A 19,121-nucleotide genomic window follows, 5' to 3' on the forward strand; every position below is an offset into this window, starting at 1 on the left:
TTTGACTGTAAGACAGTGAGATCGAAAGCCAAACATATGCCTGGGGTGATCACATAGAGCTGTGGAAGAAGAGGCCTAGAGTCTCTACCAACATCTGTTGATTGAAAAGAAAGCCTCTATAGAGGCTCACCTCTTCCTCAGAAGTATGCAGCAAGCTTGAAAGACAAATTATGATGCATATATAGCACTTCCCCTCCAACCTCAGCCATGCTGGGGATCAAACCAGAGACCTCCAGAGCCAAAAGCCTGACTGCCTGCAGCAGGGGTAGGCAACATTTTTTGGCCGGAGTGCCGAAAAAACCACGGTGTCTACCTTGGAAGGTGCCAGAGTGCCGGCATGCCAGAAAAACAAAATGGCGGGGTGGGGGGGGTGGTACATGGCAGGACACATTGCATATTAGTATATTTAATAATCATAAATGTTGCCTTTGTTATTGTGTACTTTTTTTGTTAACCATGTTGCAGTGAGAGAGAGTGTGAAAAAAAGAGAAAGAAGAGAGAAAGAGAAAAAAAAGAGGAGAAAGGGGAGCAGAGAGAGAACCAGGCACATACACACACACATAGAAAACCATACATGCACACAGAAAACCTCACACACACGCACACACAGAACCATATAAATAACCTGTCACCATCATGAGTTCACTGGCATGTTGGTGGGGCCCCTGCTAGAGCTCTCCTTGTGCAGCAAGTTCTCTGAGCCCACCAGCATGTCAGTGTGGTCACTGGCTGGAGCCACTGCATTCATGCAGCTCCAGAGCCCAAGGGGGCAAATGCTGCCACCACTTTTACCTTCTTTTCCCTCACTAAGCTCCAGCAATGCTTTTCTATGCAGCCCTCAGTCCATTTCTGATTGTACAATTTGTCACACAACAAAGGTTGAGCACCACTGCTGTAGGAAAATCACATGCTAGCAAGGAAACAGTATATTGGGCAGCCCAGTGCATCAGATCCATCTGCTCAACTTATTGTATTGTACCATCCACCAAGTTCCCCAGTTTTGATCTGCCTGCAAATGCACTCAAGCCTGGATCTGAACCCACCTGCTTTCCCCAGCACTGGTCACAAAGAGCTTTCCTTGGAGGTAGAGGACAGCCAGGCGGTGCAACCACCTGTCTGGTTTGTGGCTTTCATCTCCTGACCAATCACTTCATCCTGTTGATAGAAATAGCTTCTGTTTGTGACATGATCTGTGGAATTGGGAGTATCTCAGTGAGGGTCAGAGGGCCAGAATCTTAAAAGGTGTTTAAGTGCTCAATACCCTGTGAGTGAGATGCTTACATGATGAGCCAAAGACTAAATGCTGGATGATCACTAGAGATTTGGTTAAACAATAAGTATTGTTTTAGTCCACTTCTGCTGTAGCAGCCCAGGACTCTGGTTCATGACAGCTTTCTGAACCATTAGAAACCCGAAGAGGAGGCTAAAGGGCAGGTTTTCACAGGCAGAAATAACAGGCTGGTCAGCCTGTGTGGATTGGGCACTTACCTGCATTGCCCTTGAAAAATCTGTCTCACTCCCAGCAGAAGTTGTTCAGTCACCATCCCCAGACGTGTTCAAGAGGAGGTTGGACAAGTACCTCGTTGAACTTGTTTGAACCCAATTACCTCCTGTCTATGGCAGGGGACTGGACTTGATGATCTTACAGGTCTCTTCTGGTCCTACTATTCCATGCTTCTATGTGCACAAACACAAAGAACCAGAACAGACACATGCACACACACATCCAGAACCAAACACAGACATACAGAACCAAATGCATGAGTGCACAGAGCCGGGCTGCTGGGCCACTGGACAAAGTTTGACTCAACAATGCCCCGAGCCTGCCAGAGCCCCTGTGCTTCCCTGGGGAGTCAGCCCATGGGCTGCAGCATGGCCAGCTGAGGCCCTGGCCCAGAGTCCACCCACGCATTTCACACAGCTAAGCCCACAAAGGTGCAGTGCTTCTGGCATGGGGCAGCACCAGCCTCATCCCAGTAGGAGGGCTGGGCCACTACTGGGCTTGGAGCAGGTGGGAATCAGGTGGGCTCAGCTGCAAGTCCTGCTGCAAGCAACCTAGGCTTCGTAGTTGGCAGCAGCTACGCAGAGCTGGGGCTGGCTGCAGCCAGGAGGTTGCAAACATCTGCACACGCACCTTGGAGCAGGCAGTGGAGTGGGGCCTGAGGCAGCACAACCCCAGCCTCTCTCTCCTGTTGCTGGCACAGAGCTAATGACTGGGTTCTGGAGCCCAGCACAGCTGTTTGTAGCCAGCCTGGGCTCTGGGCAGCTGCAGCAAGTAGTGGGCAGGCTGCAAACAGCTGTGCCCGGCTCTGGAGCCCCACCATCAGCTCTGCCAGCAGCAGGGGAGAGACCAGGGTAGCACTGCGTCAGGCCCCTCCCCCACCATCTGCTCCAGGGCATGCATGCATGTGCCAGTACAGAGCTGATGCTGGAGCCCACTGCAGCTGTTTGCAGCCTGCCTGCTGCACCCAGCCCTGGCTCTGGGTAGCTGCTGCCAACCACAGAGTCTGGGCTGCTTGCAGCAGGGCTTGCAGTTTCCCAGCCACCTGCTGGGAGCAGCCTGGGCTCTGTGGTTGGTAGCAACTACCCAGAGCCAGGGCTGGTGGTGGCATGCCAAGCAAAATGGCCTGGCGTGCCATGCTCAGCACGCATGCCAGGGATTGCTGACCCCTGGCCTACAGCTTGAACAAAGAATCAGGCCCTCAGTGGCTTGGTTATAGTGGGATATGGTGAAGCCCCTGTCCCTAACTCATGGCATGTGGACTTGATTCTGCAATCAGATGGGAATAAGGTTTATACCTGTGATTAACTCTTGTAGGGCAATGACAATCACAGAACTGGGTGAGACCGAGTTTGCAGGATTCAGGGTACAGCAGTAAGAAATTGTGGAGTCTGGTGAGGCTTTTGCCTTTGGTTAGCTCCAACATCCTTTATAGCTTGACTAAAGTCAGCTTCTGCATTGACAAACATGTGCTTCCAGCAAAGGGTTGTTTCCCTTTATGAACAAGTCACAGCAGCCCAGAGCCAGGGCGGGTATAACATGGTGGTAAGTAAATGCTTAGATGAGACATAGAAGATGAAGGAGGCAAATCCCAAGCCTGCAGGGCAGCAACAATTGAGGCCCTGGCAGAGGGAATGAAAGGGATGGAGGGCATGGGGGCCAAGCAGCTACAGTGTGGAGAGGCTGATTAGTGAGAATACTCATGGGGGTCAGATGGGGAGGGCAGAGCAAGGATGCTGCAGAGAATGGCTGCATCTTCTCCCATGGAACCAAGGAATCATGATGGGTTTGCGATGGGCTGGCTTGCTGGGCTCCTCCCATGGCCAGTATGGTGAGAGGTGGTGCAGACAGAGCTGTACAATTCTATGCTGACTCATGGCAGCCCAGGGTTTTTGCCCATCTGAGGGTAGTTTCAGGGTTCCCCACACATCATGATGGCAACTGGAAGCAGCTGTTCCTGAGCCTCTTCTATCTGCCATTGAGAGAGTGTACCATCCCCAGAGTCCTTTCTGTCCTATCTCTTCTTCCTGTGCCCTGCTGCTGGACAGAAAGCAATCCCCCTTCCCCCTTGTCCATGCATTGCAGGAGGCAGCAGAGCCAGGACTGAGGCACACAAGCTGCTGTTTAAGTCCTGATGTGTAGTGAGTACTGGGACAGGATATGGCCTCAGGCCATCCGCATGGCTGTTCTTAGAGACCCTGCAGCAGGGACTCCTGCAGAACAGTGACTGCTGGGTATTTTTGCTGTCTTGAGCATCACAGTCAATAGAGCAACACCAGGTTACATCAGTGGCTGCTCTAGCCCACAGAGTCCAAGTCTGTTCATACTAAGGACCTAGAGCTACTATGTTCTTTTCCCCATATGCATTGAGACAACCTGTGCACTTTCTCTCTTGCAGCTACCGTGATCCTCAATGAGCTGAACTGGACCCAGGCCCTGGAGGATGTGTTCATTGAAAACCGGAAGAAAGATCCATCTCTGCTGTGGCAGGTCTTTGGCAGTGCCACGGGCGTGACCCGCTATTACCCAGGTCTGTCATGTGAGCAGCGTGGCATCAGGGGAAGGAGGGAAGAGGAGCACTAAGTGCTGCTCAGCATGGAACTGAGAGACACAGCAGCCTCGTACCTGTGCTGGGAGGGATAGGGCCCATGTTATAAGGGGTAGCAGCACAGTTTCCTCATACCTCACTGCATGTTCTAGCTGAAGAGCTGACAGGCCATGTCTAGCAAAGCTGAGAGTCATGGCCCTGCACCCCTCCCCTCTGTTCTATATCCCCTCCTCTCCTGTGAGGGTGGATTGGGAGGAAGTTATCTGTGGGAAAAGGCAAGGGGAAGTGGGAGCATTATGCTGCTTTCACTCCTAGTGACCTAGCATGCATGCTGTAAGACTCAGGGGGATGGCTAGGAAACAGGACTTTAACATGCCTGTGGACAAGTTTACTCCTTGAAACACTGCATGTGTTATTCTGAGGTCACTAGTTGGTCTCACCTAGGAACATTTCAATAGGAGACTGGAAACTTAGTGAAGGGCCATGCTTCCCTCCCTACTCCTTACCCATCCTGTCCCTGTTTTTCATTATTCTCTCCCTCTCTCTATGTCTCCAGCTACCATCATCCTTCCTTTGTCAGGAACTTTATCTCTTGCTCCCCCAGCCAATCTCCTTCTGTCCATCACTCCCGTCCTTTCACTCTGCCCCTTTCCCCACCCTTCACACACTTTGTTCCCTCATTCTTGTTTCTCCCTTGCCTTCCCCTGTATTTTCCATGGGTCCAACACTTCCATTACAAACAAGGCTCCCTCTGATGTCCACAGCAGTTTTGCTTCTGTAGGCAGGACAGCATCATGATGGCATCCCCATCTGTTATCTATACCTGCCTCACACATCAAGGTTTCATAACTCTTCTTGCTTCTGTTTTCATTGCAGCCACCCCATGGAGAGCACCTAATAAGATCGACCTGTATGATGTCCGCAGGAGGCCTTGGTAAGGGGGATGGGGAGAATCCCACGGGGTGGGTGGACCCAAATATGGATGACAGTCAGTGGGTGTGTCTACATGAGATGCTACTGCACAGTGGTTACTGCACATTTATTTAATACTTGTATAAGAAGTACTAAATAAATGTGTAGTAACTGGAGTTACTATGTAGTAGTGCCGGGGAATGCCTTTTAAGTGATGCTGCTGCACAGCCTAATACTACTGCACAGTAGCGTCTTGGCACAGTTTTTGCCATGTGATGCTACTGCACAGTTAGCATCTCACATGGATACACACAGTGAGATGGGGGCTAGTGTACCATAAAGCTCATCAACAGAAAGGTCAGCGATGGGGATGGGTCCAGCCAACTATGGGTCCAAACACTTCTGCATGCTGAGGAATCTCATTGTAGGTACAGACTGCCCCCTGAGCGCCTCCCCCCTCCCCCTCCCCAATCTGTAAAATGGGTCAGCACAAGGCCATCCTGCCAAATCAGCTTTGAGGGTGTCTGGAAGTTCACAGAAACTTGCAGCTTGGTCCCTTGTGTCACTGGCTGAGATCCAAGATTAGCATGTCACAGAGAGGGAACAAAAAGTAGAACAAACAATAAGGTGGGCAGCCTGGGCTGCCATGAAATGTGTCTGCCCTTGTCCTCTGGGGCCAGCAGTTCATACACCCACCTAGCCTGTCCACTCCTGTGCTAGAAAGAGAGTTGGGAAAGTCCTAGTGCTTCTGCTCTCCAGAGACAGCATTTCGCTTGGGAGAAGAGGTGGCAGTTCAACTCCGGCTCACCCAGCAGTGAAATAATTTATGATAGTGATCCTGGAGTAAGAAAAGAAGGGTGGTGGCATCCATCCTTGATGGATAAAATGCCATCCCCACTCTTGTCAGTGCAGATACTGATATCACTCATACCAAAGTCCAGGCCTGTGTTGATTCCTGCTGAGATCTTGGCCACAGTGATGTCTTGTGGTAGTGGACTTCATAAACTAACTGGGCCCAGCTCCAGGTAGTTGAGTCCTTCTTCACAGGAGGACCATCAATTAGAATTCACCAACTTTTGATTGCTTATGAAGATTTTGGTTTTTTTTCTATTCTCAAATGTGACATTTCCTGACATTGAAACTATTTGGAAAGAAGAATTTGCCATTCTGCTGGCCAAGCAGGAAGGGCAAAAGGAAGCAAACAAGCATATAAGCAACAACCCTGTGCTTAAAATTAGAAGCTTAAACAGTTCTGAAACATGGAAACTGTTGAGAAGATCAGAGTGTTTTGGCAAAAAGTTCTGTTCTCAAAGAGATGTATTGAGAAGTAACACCTAGCTCTTGCATCCAGCTTTGGCCAGTAGAACTGAAAGCACTGGACAGAGGTTGGTATCAGCAGCATGGTTTTATGGAAGGTGAAAGTGACTTGGCAGGGGTCATTCAGCACAGTAGTGGCAGAGCCAGGCTTAGGTGACAAGTCTTTAGGTTCCAGTCCAGCACTCCAACTAGAGTGCTTTTGACATATGTTCACTTGCCCTTAATACAGCCCAGCAAACTCCCTGGCAGAGAGTGTTAACTCTACCCTCTGGAGGCTGCACAGAGCACAGGGCATGTAGAATTTCCCATTGCCGTAGCCGGTTGTTTATTCTGCTGGTCTCAGTATTGTACTAAGAACCGCAGGAGCTCTGGGGCACAGTGCTGTTACACCAAAGGTGACCTGTTCGTGGACAGTGTGTAAGAGAATGCTGAGCATCAATGATCAATGTCTCCCACTGTATAGTTACTGTAAATTGCCAACCCTACCACAAATTAGTAGAGCATTCTGGGTAATCAGAATTAAAAAGCACAGCAAGCTGCACTCTTCCCTGCACTGCTACAGCAAATAGCTATTAAAATGGAAATGGGTTTACCTAGGCCATTTGTGTAGCTGTTCAGCAGAGCTTTCCTCCTATCTCCCTTTTCCCCTTTCTCTTCCTCTTCTTGGCTTGCGTCTTCTCCTTCTCTCCCTCCATCCCTTGCTCTCTTGTAGGGACAAAGTTAGGCTGGATGAAATTCCAGGTCTGTGAGCAGCCAGCTCTGTCCAATTTTCATTTCACACATGGTTGGCACTGGAAAATGGATACAATAACACAGGCAGGGGCATCCAAGCTGCAGCTTTCATCTCCTTCTCACCTCCCCTCCCTTGGTATTTCTGGAAAGAGAGAGGGTTAGATAGAGAGATAAATCCTTAGATACAGATAAACTGGGCAGATCTCTTTCTGCCCACAGTTGTGATCATAAATGGAGTACTTATTCATCGGCAATGTTCACGTAGCAACCCCATTTAAAAAGGAAAACAAACGACTTTTGAAAACCAGAGCCAGAAGGACAGAGAGATAAATACAAGACAATGACAGCTCATGTTTAAGTGATAGCTGCAAGCATCAATTTAGCCACACACCAAGTTAAGCATGATTGAATCGCTTGCTATTAACCCAGGTAGAGGAGCTAGCTGTGTGGTGCTAATTATTCCACTGTAAATGTAGGTTACTTGGGTTTTCTCTTTAACTGTCCATACCCCATCAGGATCCTAGAATGCAGGGGGTAACAGAAATCATAAAGGTGTCTGCATTCCTGCATTCTGCTTTGTAGTGTAAGTAAACAGCCTTTCTTCCTGCATAGAGCCTGCCTGTGTTCGGGTGACATTTCTTCTCCTTCATTAGCCTGACGATCACTATTGTATTATTTTCCTTCAAGTCCTTGTTAGCCCCTCATGTGTCCAACCAGGTGTTTATCACCTGCCATGACACAGCAGGGGTCACCAGGCACAGGAGCCCTGGAAGGGCAACAAAGGGAAATATCTCAGAGGTAGGGAAGGTTTTCATGTTTAATAGCCTGCATTTGCATAAACAGTAGCAGCTTGTTTCAAGTCTGTCCTTTAAACTCCAGGGTCCTGTTTATTTGAAGACAAAGTCCAGTCACTACAGAACGGGCTGCAGGAAGGATAAGGTTGGCTCAGCTGCAGTCTGCAGAGCTGAGCCTGCTTGTGGGCATGAGAACACAGTGCAAAGGCATCTGGGTTAAATGAAGCCATATCAGAAAGTTATAAAGTACTGATTTTTTTCGTCTGAGAGACACCTTCTCAGCCTGCTGTCCCCAGTCATTTATAAGCAATCAAGGGACAAAGCAGTCTCGCATTTTTCTCATTTATGTCTAAATTGTTTATGCAGGGCTAGATGTGCAGCTGGTGTAAATCAGCATATGCTGGAGTTGATTCAAACCAGCTGAAGATTTACACCATGAGGGGCAATGTATGACTTTGTGCCCATCTCAGGGCCTGATCCTGCCATTGTCCCACAACACTGCACTCTTACATCCCTGGGGATCCTGCTAACAGCAACACAAAGGGGTCAGCCAGGAAGATTAGACCCATCCATGTAAATGGAGCATTGCATCCTCTTTGCCTGCTCTACTTCATTTTCTTCACCTTTTTAAGAGGAAAAACACTGTTTGACATAGATTCAGGAGAGCATTTAAGTCTATGCTTAAGTATTTCCTGAGTAACAATGCTTTCCTCCATTGTGGCCTTGGTATGTGATGTTCCGTTCTGGTGTTGCATGCTCATCTCTCCTGGGGGTGAGTGTCATGAGCAGAGCTATGAGTACGTACCAAGAGATGGAGACCCTCTGCATCTCTCAGTGATAGAATATCAGATCCCATAATCATAAAATCTGTGGAGACAGATCCCCATGGATGTAAATTGTCATAGCTCTGCTGAATTCAGTGAAGTTATGACAGTTCATTCTCTGTGAGAATCTGTGGAGTACATAGAGAGTTCAGCTTCCAACAGCTGCAACAGATGAGGCAGGGTCCTGCAGACAACTCACTGCACAGATCTGATTCACCCCCAGGACATTGTCCATCTTGGGCATTGAACAAGGAGTGCTGTGGAAGAACAGAACAAGTATAATTTAATTAAAGACTATAGCATAATGTATATGCACAGAAGGGCCAAATGACTAGTGAGTGCTTAACTTTGCGAACTTTTAGCAAGAGTTTTTTGTGGCATGTAAATATATATGCTATCAGTCACTCAGGTGTTAGGGGCTAGAGTTTTCATCCTGTTTTTTTACTGGGGTTATTTTTATGTGGGTATGTCCTTTGTTTAGTTTCTAATATCCTCTTAGAAATCACCCTCTCCTGGCAATCTGTGGGCAGCAGCATGGAAGCAGCAGTTGCTGTATGGTAGGACACACACAAGAAGGGTGTGTTTTCCATGGATGTTGTTATATTCTTGGTTACTTCTTTTCTCTCCTGTAAACACACCTCATACATCCACAATTCAGCAAAGCTAGGAAGTACCTTAGGGAAGATGCTTCCCAGGAGTAGCAGACTCCATTTAGACTTTTCTTTCTTTCTCTCTAATTGGATCTGATGTGCAGACAGAACAATCCAGCAGGTTTCTTTGTGCAGTCCCCCTCCACCCATTGATTTAGTCATGTGTATTTCTTTAATTTGAGTGAATTTAATTCTCTAGAAAGGTGTCACATTCCCAGGTTGACAGGCTGAACTTTTTCGCTTATCCTCAGGGCATCCATGACCCAAGTAGTATTGGTGTGTGGTTGCCCAGCAGCGTCCTGCTAGGGTATGCCAGGATAAGCTCTAGGAAGAACATATCATTCAGCTGACGCATCCCACTTGACCTGTAGTCTTTTAGCTGAGCATATTGACAAGTGATGCTAATTAGCATGGACTTACAGTTAAGGCACTGGCATACAATTCAGAAAATCAGGATTTGGGTTCCTTCCTCTGCCATTGACCTGCTGTATGACCTGAGGCAAGTCGCTTACTCCATCCATATTTCAGTTCTTTATCAATAAAATGGGGATAATGATCCTTTTGTCTGCCGTTCCTATTTAGACCTTGAGCTCTTTGGGACAATCTGTCTGTTACAATGCACATTCATAGTGCCTGGCATATTGGGACCCTGATTTCAGATGTGATCTCAAGGTGCTGTTATAACATAAGTCAGTAATCAAAGCAGTGTGGGATTTTTAGGATGCAAATACCTGATTGCCCTGAAATTCTAACTTCCATGTTTTTACTATTGAACTGCCAGGGAAGAGAAGGTTGTTTTTCTTTCTAGGGCACCAAGTTTATGCAGTGTGGTTTCCTCAATTTATATACAGCCAGATTTGTTTTTTTTAAACTACATTTTTGTAGAATAGTTTGAATGACTTCTTGTGCAAGGCAGCTTGCCTGGGGAGAATTGCTATAGCAAAGCTGAAAATAACTGCTGATTATAGAAATAGCAAGAAACACTTAAAAACAGCAACTCTGCAGGACAGCATTTGTATTATTAGTGGGGCCTGAGCCTGTTGGTGTCTGTAGAAACTGTGCACTTTTGGTCACACAGGATTAGGCCCAGAGCTGGTGCCTGCATCCTATTGAAGCCCATGGGAGTTTTGCACAGAGAGCCCATGCAAAATCTGGCTGCCTACTCCTGCAAGCTGCTAAGAAGCAGCTTGCATTCTACCTTCCAAGGCAGGGCTCTGTGCTGCCTCATCATGGACAGGATTTAAAGACAGTTGCTGTCCAAGCCTCGCCATGTCACCAGCCTGACAGATAGGACTGAGTGGTGGCAGTGAGTGGGCGCGTGCACCCGAGCACTGATCAGGCTCCCTCTTTGTCAGGAAATTAATGGCCTCACCATTACGGTTAATTGTCTTTGATTGCTCCACATTAATTATTAACTTTCCTCAATTGCAGCGTCTGTGCAGGTTATTAAAGGAATGGACGCTGATGGGCCCTGCATTCTTTTACTGTATTAAGCCCTTAGCTGCAGCTCCCTCTCCCCTGGTTCTTGGTGGATGACAGTTCTCAGCCCTTGTTTGCTCCAGCTTAATGGGCCTAGCAGCCCCAACTACAATCCTTCCTCTCCTTAGCAGGAGCAAAGCATTTAAGCACAGGCTAAGTCAATGGGATTTTAAGTACATACTCAAAACTAAATATGAACTGAAGTGCTTTGCTGGATCGCAGCCTAGCAGGCAAGAGTCTTGGCCTGGCACCCCTCTGCCCGTGAGGATAGAAAATGCCACTGTTCAGAATGTCTTTTGGTTTCTAGCTTTCAGTGAAGTTGGTCTTTTGTGAGGAGAGCAGGCAGTAAGCTCTGCAGCTGCAGCCTTGGCTTTTCTTTAGGTCCTGTTTGGCATGTCTAGGATGGACAAATATGGAGGCTGGAGAGAAAGCCAAGTAGCTTGAAGCGGCAAGAGCTAAACAAAGAGAAAAGGTCTTTCTTCTACAACCTCTCCCCTACTCCTAGGGGTCAGGATTCCCTATTCACACATGAACATGCAGGCTGAGACAATGACTTCCCTGTTGACTATGACCCAATTAGCCTAGTGAGGGCGTAAGCAATGAAACTGCAAGGCTGTGCCTGATTTAGTGTGTCCTCACTGAAGTTGTGCTCCCCCCCATTGCCATGTCTTCTGGGGACACATCCAATGGTTCTTTGAACTGCTGTTTGTTTTTTTCCAGGGAATTGTGAGAGAGGTTTACCTGCCCTTTGAGTGTGGGAGGACTGAAATTATGGGAGCATGGGGTGATTGTCAGGCTTCGAGTGACTGAGTTCATGTTCTCACTGCAAAGTGAGCAGGTTATCACCTCCAGTGAAAGCAGCATCTGGCTATAACCCACACCCCATCTAGGCCAGGCAGAACATACCACTCAACTTGGCTGAGAGGGCTTTTCTGTGGTTAGAAATGGGGTTAGTGGCAATGCCCAGGGGAAAGCCCAATTTAACTCTCCAGTGAAGACTTCATTTTAGTGAACTTTTGGCTATGTTCATGTTAGCCCTTCGTCCCAGTTTGGCTTGATGGTTAGGGCTTGAGACAGCTGTCAGCATCTGTGCCTAGCCTTGCTCAGAGCGGGTATACAAGCCCTGTGGTCAAAATGCCAGTGGTCACCAGTGCCTTTTGTATAGGAGCTGCCGCCATGGCTGGGAATAGCATGGCAGGAAAGAGAAGTGTAAAGGAACTGAGGCTAAAGAAACAGAGGTCCTTTCTTCCCCCCAGAGCAGGAGGCCACTACAGCTCAGGGTTACGTTTCAGCAGTGTTGAAGAGTAAATTCTTCACTGTGCCTTCCAAATGATGCCGCTGCATGGGGTTGGATATTTTCAGGGAGAGCCCTCCTGGAATTGGATGGAAAGGTGTGTTAGATCAGACTGGGGAGTTAATTCCATATTAATTATGAACTGTGAGAGGCAACATCATCCAGTGGGTAGAGCACTCCAGTGAAGAGCAGGAGAGCTGGGTCCTTGTCCTAGAGTTGCCACTATGCAGCAGGGGGGCCCTGGACAAGTCATTTCTCCTCTGTGTGCCTCCCATCCTTTGTCTGTCTGGTCTGTTTAGAATGTAAGTGCTTGGGATCTGCATGTGGACAGAGGCTATAATATAGTGGATATAATGCAATGGACCCCTCATCTCTTGTGTTCTTCAGGCTCCACTGCAGTACAATATACTTCAAGCATGGTCATCTGATGGGAGTGCAGGGTCCTAAATTCTAGTTTAACAACCTCCTTGGCTCCCCATTTCTTTCTCTGGAGAAAGGACACAGCATGCAGCTCCTACAGAGAGCTATTTGGGCTGCCCAGCAGCACTGTTAGTAGCCAGCATCTCTTTTTTCCCTTCCTTGATAAATGGCCCTATTAAATAAAGCCTTTTCCTGCAGGGCTCTAAGTATTAATCTGAGTGCAGCACCGAGAGATAAATGCGCTGCCACAATCTATTAAGAGCAGTATCTTAGTTCAGCTCTATACACTGCACAGCTCCTGAGCTTGGAACTTGGCATAAAGGATCAGAGCTCAGAGCTGAGGAGAGAGGTGGGGGCATTGACAGGTGCAAGGGCCCAGAGTGGCCCCAACACTTACCATACAAGCAGGCTACTCAAAGAAGTCCAACAGGTTTCCTTCACCTCTATCATTACATGAGTGCCTGTCTGCACTAGGCCTGACTGCCCCCTGCCCCCGTAGGCACTCAGCTTTCCAGACTCATTGCTCCCTGCTTACAATCTCTGCATTGTCTGCCCATAAAAATCTGAATCGATCCTAAGGTTTTAGAACTGATGTCAGAGGCACTCCACAGCCATCGCCCAGTACAGCTGACAAGTTCTGTTACCATCTGCTCCTAGTCACTGGCTGAGGTCAGCAGGCCAGGTTGCCTGTTCCAGCCATAAACAAAGCTCCTTGGGTATTAGAGCTTTGAGTAACTCTGTTTCATGGTGTGAAGGGCTGGGGCTACAGATCTGAGCTCTGTCAAGTTTCAAGGAGGTTGGTCCATCTCCAGGGGTCACAGCACCCCAGGGGCAGAGCGGTGAAGGTGGTTGCAGGCCACTCCTCTCTCATCCATGTTCTGCTCTGTGTCAAAGGTCGAAGCTGCTCCTTGGTATAAATTAAAGCAGCCCACATCTCAAGTACTGCCTCATGGGTGGTTACATAGTCTGAAGTAAGCCAGAATCTCTGTGACAAAAGACACCCTCACTTCCCTCTGATATATCAAGTGTAGGCTGCTTCCTTTGTACCACCCGGTCTGGAGTGAGGCATTTGCCTTTAGCACCCAGCCTGTTGCTCCACTGTTAAACTAATCCTAAGCAAAGAGTGTCTATGGCAGTCTCGATCTGTTCAGGGACGACCTTGACAGCATTGTAACCCGGCCTCTATCAAATGCCGTGCTAACTCCAGTGAAGGCTGTTGTGCCCATACATCTTGCTGTGGCTCCCCCTCATCTCCCTTCCGCGCCCCCAGCTCTCTTGTGGGGGGAGTGCTCAGTGCAGCATCAGTGCAGCCCTGTGAGCATCGGCAGCACAGACCGAGGTGTGACGGGCCGCCAGATGGAATCTCAGGGATGAATGGGCTATGTCAGTTTGCACCAGACCTCCTTATCTTTTCTCCCAAAACAAATACACAACAGTTTTAAGTGACAGCAAATAAAGATGTGTAGGGATCTCCAAGAGCTTCCCTTTTCCCTTGCTTCTTATTTCAGTGGCAAAAGCAGGCCAGCTGTATAGGGATGGGGACGAGTTTCCCAGGATGCCCTTTGTCTTGTAATCTGTGCACCTCACTGACCACTCCCCCTACCAAGTGAGACTTTTGAAGGATCTGCCCTGTGCAGCCCCAGGCCCATGGGCCCTCCACTCCCACACCTGCCCAAAACAATCCTAACAGAAGAATGTGCAGCCCCCCAGAGCACAAAATGTGCCATGCCCTGGCCTGCAGGCACTCAGCGCTCCCCTCCACAGAACCAAGGCCTGGTGCGTCTAGCAGGACCATGGCTCCTTGGGGAGCTGTAGAATTCAGGACCTCCCCCCTTGCATCATTCATTCAGGCACCCAGACTACTGTCCTGTGGCTGTCAGCAGAGGCACTCTCAGGAGCAAGGAGAACAGGGATTGGGCTTCAGTATCTTCTCCTGAGGATGCCAGGTGGAGCAGTGGTGGCACACTTTGCCCAGCTCATCTTGTGGAGCTAGACACGGTTGATATACTGTGACGCTCTTCTCTCCCACTGCTTTCCTAATCACATTTAGGGCATTACATCTTCAAAGCTTTCTGCAAATATTGTGTAAACCTCGCCACCTCCCTGGGGATGGGATGCTTTGTTCTCAGGCAGAGGCAGAGTGTGCAGCTGGAGCACAAGGCACCAGAGGGGTCAACCCTGGGCTTTGCTCTTAGCCCTCTGTGTGAGGCTGCATGAGTCCCTCCCATGCTGTGCCACCAACTCCCTTCCATGCTCCTGTGAGTTCAGGTTGTGAACTCTTGCGGTAGAGAAGTGACTCCCAAGGTCATGTGGTGAATCAGTGGCAGAGAGGAGAGTAGGCCCTAGACATACTGGCTATGAGCCACAAGAACCTGCTCCTTAGGCACATGTCCAGTGTACAGGTCCTCCCTCACCCTGTGCCTTACGGGGAGGAAGGTTGGAGCAGGTAATGCTCAGACAAGAGGTAAGAGATTAGAGCAGACCCCATTACTAGGAGAAAAGCTTTCCTTCCCCTTCAAGGGACTGGTCTGTCCCACAGCTGCTGGTGCAGGAGAGAGCTCAGCATCACACCCAAAGAAAATATAATCACTTCCAATTAGAGAACATTAGTAACTGGGATTAGTGATCAAAGAGTGTCCATTTACAAGTAATTCCCAGAAATGTTGAGTAATTGATAGTAATTAAGTACTAATTAATTGATGTCAGGCCCAATCCCATTCAAGTCAGTGATAAAGCTTCCTTTGACTTCAACCAGGGCAATGTTGAACTCTTCTAAGCAGTGGGTGGTCTTGGTAGAAAAGGCTCCCTTAAGTCATGTCCAGAAATGTACTAGGGACTGAACATCATAATTACAAGGGTAGAGAATGGTTGGTGGAGCTGGCTGGGTCACACCATACTCAGTAAGGGGCTTTATGTGCTGGGTTTGTATAGGACCAAGCACAGAGGATCCCTAGACCTGGATGTAAGCTCCTATATGTTACAGTAATAATAGTAACAACAATAACTATAACAATACCTATACTTAGAGTGTTACCATTTCTTAAGGGATTTCCCCATAATGCAGTGGATTGTGAGAGTAATTCCTAGGGAGCTAATACCAGCCATCTTTTTTTCTTTGTAGGAGTCATCAGAAATGATGCCAGTCTTATTTCTGGTAGTGCTCTAAAACCCTCTGCCCAAGTCACTGTCACCCTAGATTTTGTGGCAGCCTTACCCTCTTTCAGGGCAGAGGTGGCCTGGCTTTCATTCAGCATCTGGCAGGGTGGGGTCCACAATCTCTAACCAGGCCTTTGGGACACCACTGTAATGCATATTATAAATAACAACAATTCTAATGCTGCATGCAAAGGCTAGGAGAATCTAGCAGTGCTGAGTGCTGTACTGTGTTCCCCCAGAGGGGCAGGGTGGATCTGTGGGCCTGCACCTTCACCCCAGCTAGGGTGACCACCTTTTCCAAATTGGAAAGCAGGACACATGTCCTCCTGTCCCTCACCCTCCACCTGCGGCACAGCTGGAGCAAAGCTGAACAGAGCCTCTGGGGGACAAGGGCAGATGCAGGCTTCCCACTGCAGGCTCAGGGCTCCACATCCTGCTGGCCTCTCCCAGGAACCCTGCGCCAGCCATGCCACCATGGTGGCATGGTGCCTCCGGCCACCCAGCAGCAGTGGAGGGCACAACTCTGCATCACTGCTGCTGCTATCATCACTGGCATGTGCGCAGGGGGAGCTTCACTATGGCGGCATGGCCAGCACAGTGCTCCTGGGTGGAAGGGCAGCAGGGTGGGGAGCCCCAAGCCTGCAACCTTCCCACCCTATACACAAATTGGGGAGAAGGGCATGCCCTCCTACCCAGGAGTGTGTGCAACCGTAGGGAACTGCGCCTCCCCCCAACCCCTGGACGAGCCACCCATGGCTCCATCCCAGTCCCTGGCCGGGCCCAGTGGCCACACATTCCTGCCCTGGGTCCCATGCACCATGCACCACCCTGGCTGGGCAGCACACCTAGCCCCAGCTGCCAACCCTGACCAACTCCATGGGGGCCTCAATCTGCCCCCTCACCCTGACTTATCTGCAGACAGCTGCGGGAACTGCTCTCCACTGCTGTCTGGGGCTATGTTACTGGTTACGTGCATGTGTGTGCACATGCACATAGCACCCTCTAAGTCCTGCTCTTCCCAGCCCCAAACAGCCCCTTGCAGGCTGGAACTCTTCCAGCCTGCAAAGGGAAGTCCACCATTTCCCATGTTTTTCTGTGGCAAAAGGAAAACCCAGATTCACTGCATGATACTGGAAATTCGGGGACAAATGCTGTCCTAGAGATGACTGGGACTTCATCTTTAAATTTTGGGACTCTCCCACCTAATTAGGGATAGGTCGTCATCATAACCCCAACACAGGCTAACATAGTACTTCACTCTATGGAGCAGGGGTGGGGAGCTCCCTCTTGTGGGGAGGAAGCCCAGGGAGTGCCAGCAGGACAGTGATTCTCAACAGGGATGGTTGGGCGCTGCAAGCTCCTTTTGAGGATGCCACGGCATGGGGGGAAATAAGTACTTGCCTTTTCCTAACTAAGCCCTTTGTAAAGAGGTAAATGTGGTCTGCATTTGAAAAGGTCACACTGGTCCCTTCCAGCCCCTCCTGTGAAGACCTAAGTGCTCACTTTTCCCCGCTTCCCTCTGTGTAAGGAGCTAAGGATAGACTGGTCTATGTCTAGTTCCAGTGCAAGGAGATGAGCTTATGATTACCTCAGCCCAGGGGTGCACAAAATGTGGCCCCTGGACCGGATGCAGCCCACCAGGCCATTCTATCCGGCCTGCGGGGCCCCTGAAAAATTTAGAAAATTAATATTTATCTGCCCCTGGCTACCTGTCATGCAGCCCTCGATGGCTTGCCAAAACTCAGTAAGTGGCCCTCTGCTTGAACTAATTGCTGGCCCCAGCCCCTTTGCTCTTTAAGGAGCTAAGAGCTTGTTCCACTCCTTCACATTCCTGCCAAGAGTTAAGTGCTACAATAAATAAGTAGTTCTTGAATTAGAGTGCTGCTCAGTTCCCAGGAGTTATGGGGGGCTGCCTGGAGCCTACAAAGGTTGAGAACCACTGCACTATGGACTCCCTTTGTTTGGGCCCTGCTGCATGCACACACCACTGCAGACAGAGGTTTCAGCAGCCACAAGTAGGTCCCTGTGACCCTTTTCAAAAAGCCCGAGCCTGGTTTGATTTAATTTTTGCAGGTTTCTCCAACCTGCAGAGATTAAACAAGTTTGCAAGTGAACAGACATCCACATTTCATTCCTGAAATGCAGGCATATGGCTGCAGTGACTTACACCACAAGCCCTGGGGGTGCTAGAGCAGCCCTCCCTTCCCTTCCACATGGAAGCTGAGCTGAGTGGGGGGTATGGCTAAGCCCCTGCAGGCCTGACTATAACTGAGGAGGGGTTTAAACCCCTACTGTGGCCTGTAGGGTTCAGAGGGTGGGGTAAGAGGGAGCCTGGACAGACAGGGGCATGGCCAGACCCTTGTGGTGGGGGAGGAGGAAGAGAGGGAGAGCCCTGCCTGCTGTAGCATCTCCCTAACAGCTGGGAGAAATCTGGGCGCACAGCTCCACTGGCTGGCCCCAGAGAATGACCCTTCCCCCTCCTCCGCCCTCTCCCCTGCCACTGTGGGGTGGGGAGTGGGGCTCTGTGCAGTGCTGGAGGGGGACTCTTCTCCCTCCTTCTCCTCCAAAACTGCCACAGAGTTGGGAGGGGGCTCCATGCTGCACTGCCCAGCCCCAGAGGGGGACTCTTCTACCTCTTTCTCCTCCTCCCAGCTCTGTGCCACACTGCCCAGTCCCAGGGGGATACTCTTTCCCCTCCTCCTTCTCCCTCTCTCCCGCCACTGCAGCTCAGACAGGGAAGCTGAGCCCTGTCAATGACCACAGCTGGGCCCAGCTTGCATGGAAGGCAGCTGGTTAGGCAGCAGGCTACCCAGGCCAGCTTGGCGGCACCGTGGAGGCTTATGTGTCTGTAACCAGCCTCCACGGTGGATGGTTTCTGGGCTTCAGGCCTGCTGGTGCCTCTGAGCTGGCCCAAGTAGACCACTGCCTGGCCAGCCACTGCCCATGTGAGCCAGGCCAGGCTGCGCTCATTGACGGGGCTCAACTTCCCTGTCTGAGCTGCAGCTGCTGGGGAGGGCCCCGCCGCTATGGCCTAGCCTGAGCACATGTGGCTGCCTCCACCGGGGCTGTGGGGGTGGGGCCCTCCTCAGTGGCTGCAGCTCAGTGACAGCTTCCCCCTGTGCCCAGGCTGGGCAGTGCTGCACAGAGCCCCACTCCTCACCCTGCAGGAGATGGGGAGGAGGAGGGGGATGAGTCCTCCTCCAGCACTGCACAGAGCCTCCCTCCTCACCCTGCAGCAAGCAGGTGGGGGGAGGGAGGTTGATCCACCCAGCTGCGTTCCCCAGTGGTGGGCGGGGAGGGCGGAATTCACCTCCTCCCTGCCTCCCTTAGCTTTAACAGGGCCATGCCGGGACGGCTGTAGTCCCTGCCAGTGAGACAGGGAAGGGAAGAGGAAATAAACCCCCTCCTCCCCTCTCCTTGCTGCTCCAGTGGTGGGAACATGGCCAGACGCTATCCTGCCATGGCCCTGTTAAGGCAAATCAGGCAGGGAGGGG

At 50.0% G+C, this 19,121-nt stretch overlaps 1 protein-coding gene and 1 long non-coding RNA gene across 5 annotated transcripts in view; one reads left to right on the plus strand and one right to left on the minus strand.

The window, feature by feature from the left end:
• Nucleotides 1–19,121, plus strand: part of CACNA2D2 (calcium voltage-gated channel auxiliary subunit alpha2delta 2) — a 900,071-nt gene that overhangs the window by 698,821 nt on the left and 182,129 nt on the right. For all 4 annotated transcript variants that reach the window (XM_019505183.1, XM_019505184.1, XM_019505185.1 and 1 more), the window contains 2 exons: nt 3,900–4,031; nt 4,926–4,983. In XM_019505183.1, the coding sequence (XP_019360728.1) occupies nt 3,900–4,031; nt 4,926–4,983 (190 nt within the window). The remainder of the gene's footprint in view (nt 1–3,899; nt 4,032–4,925; nt 4,984–19,121) is intronic.
• The window catches only part of LOC109289210, a 25,751-nt gene continuing 7,184 nt past the window's right edge, over nt 555–19,121 (minus strand). The window contains exons 2-3 of the long non-coding RNA XR_002095322.1: nt 16,419–16,429; nt 555–1,155 (exon numbers count right to left, since the gene is read on the minus strand). This is a non-coding gene — a long non-coding RNA (uncharacterized LOC109289210). The remainder of the gene's footprint in view (nt 1,156–16,418; nt 16,430–19,121) is intronic.

The sequence above is a fragment of the Gavialis gangeticus genome, unplaced genomic scaffold (genome assembly GCF_001723915.1).
Source record: "Gavialis gangeticus isolate Ggan-Ray unplaced genomic scaffold, GavGan_comp1, whole genome shotgun sequence".
Taxonomy (NCBI): domain Eukaryota; kingdom Metazoa; phylum Chordata; order Crocodylia; family Gavialidae; genus Gavialis; species Gavialis gangeticus.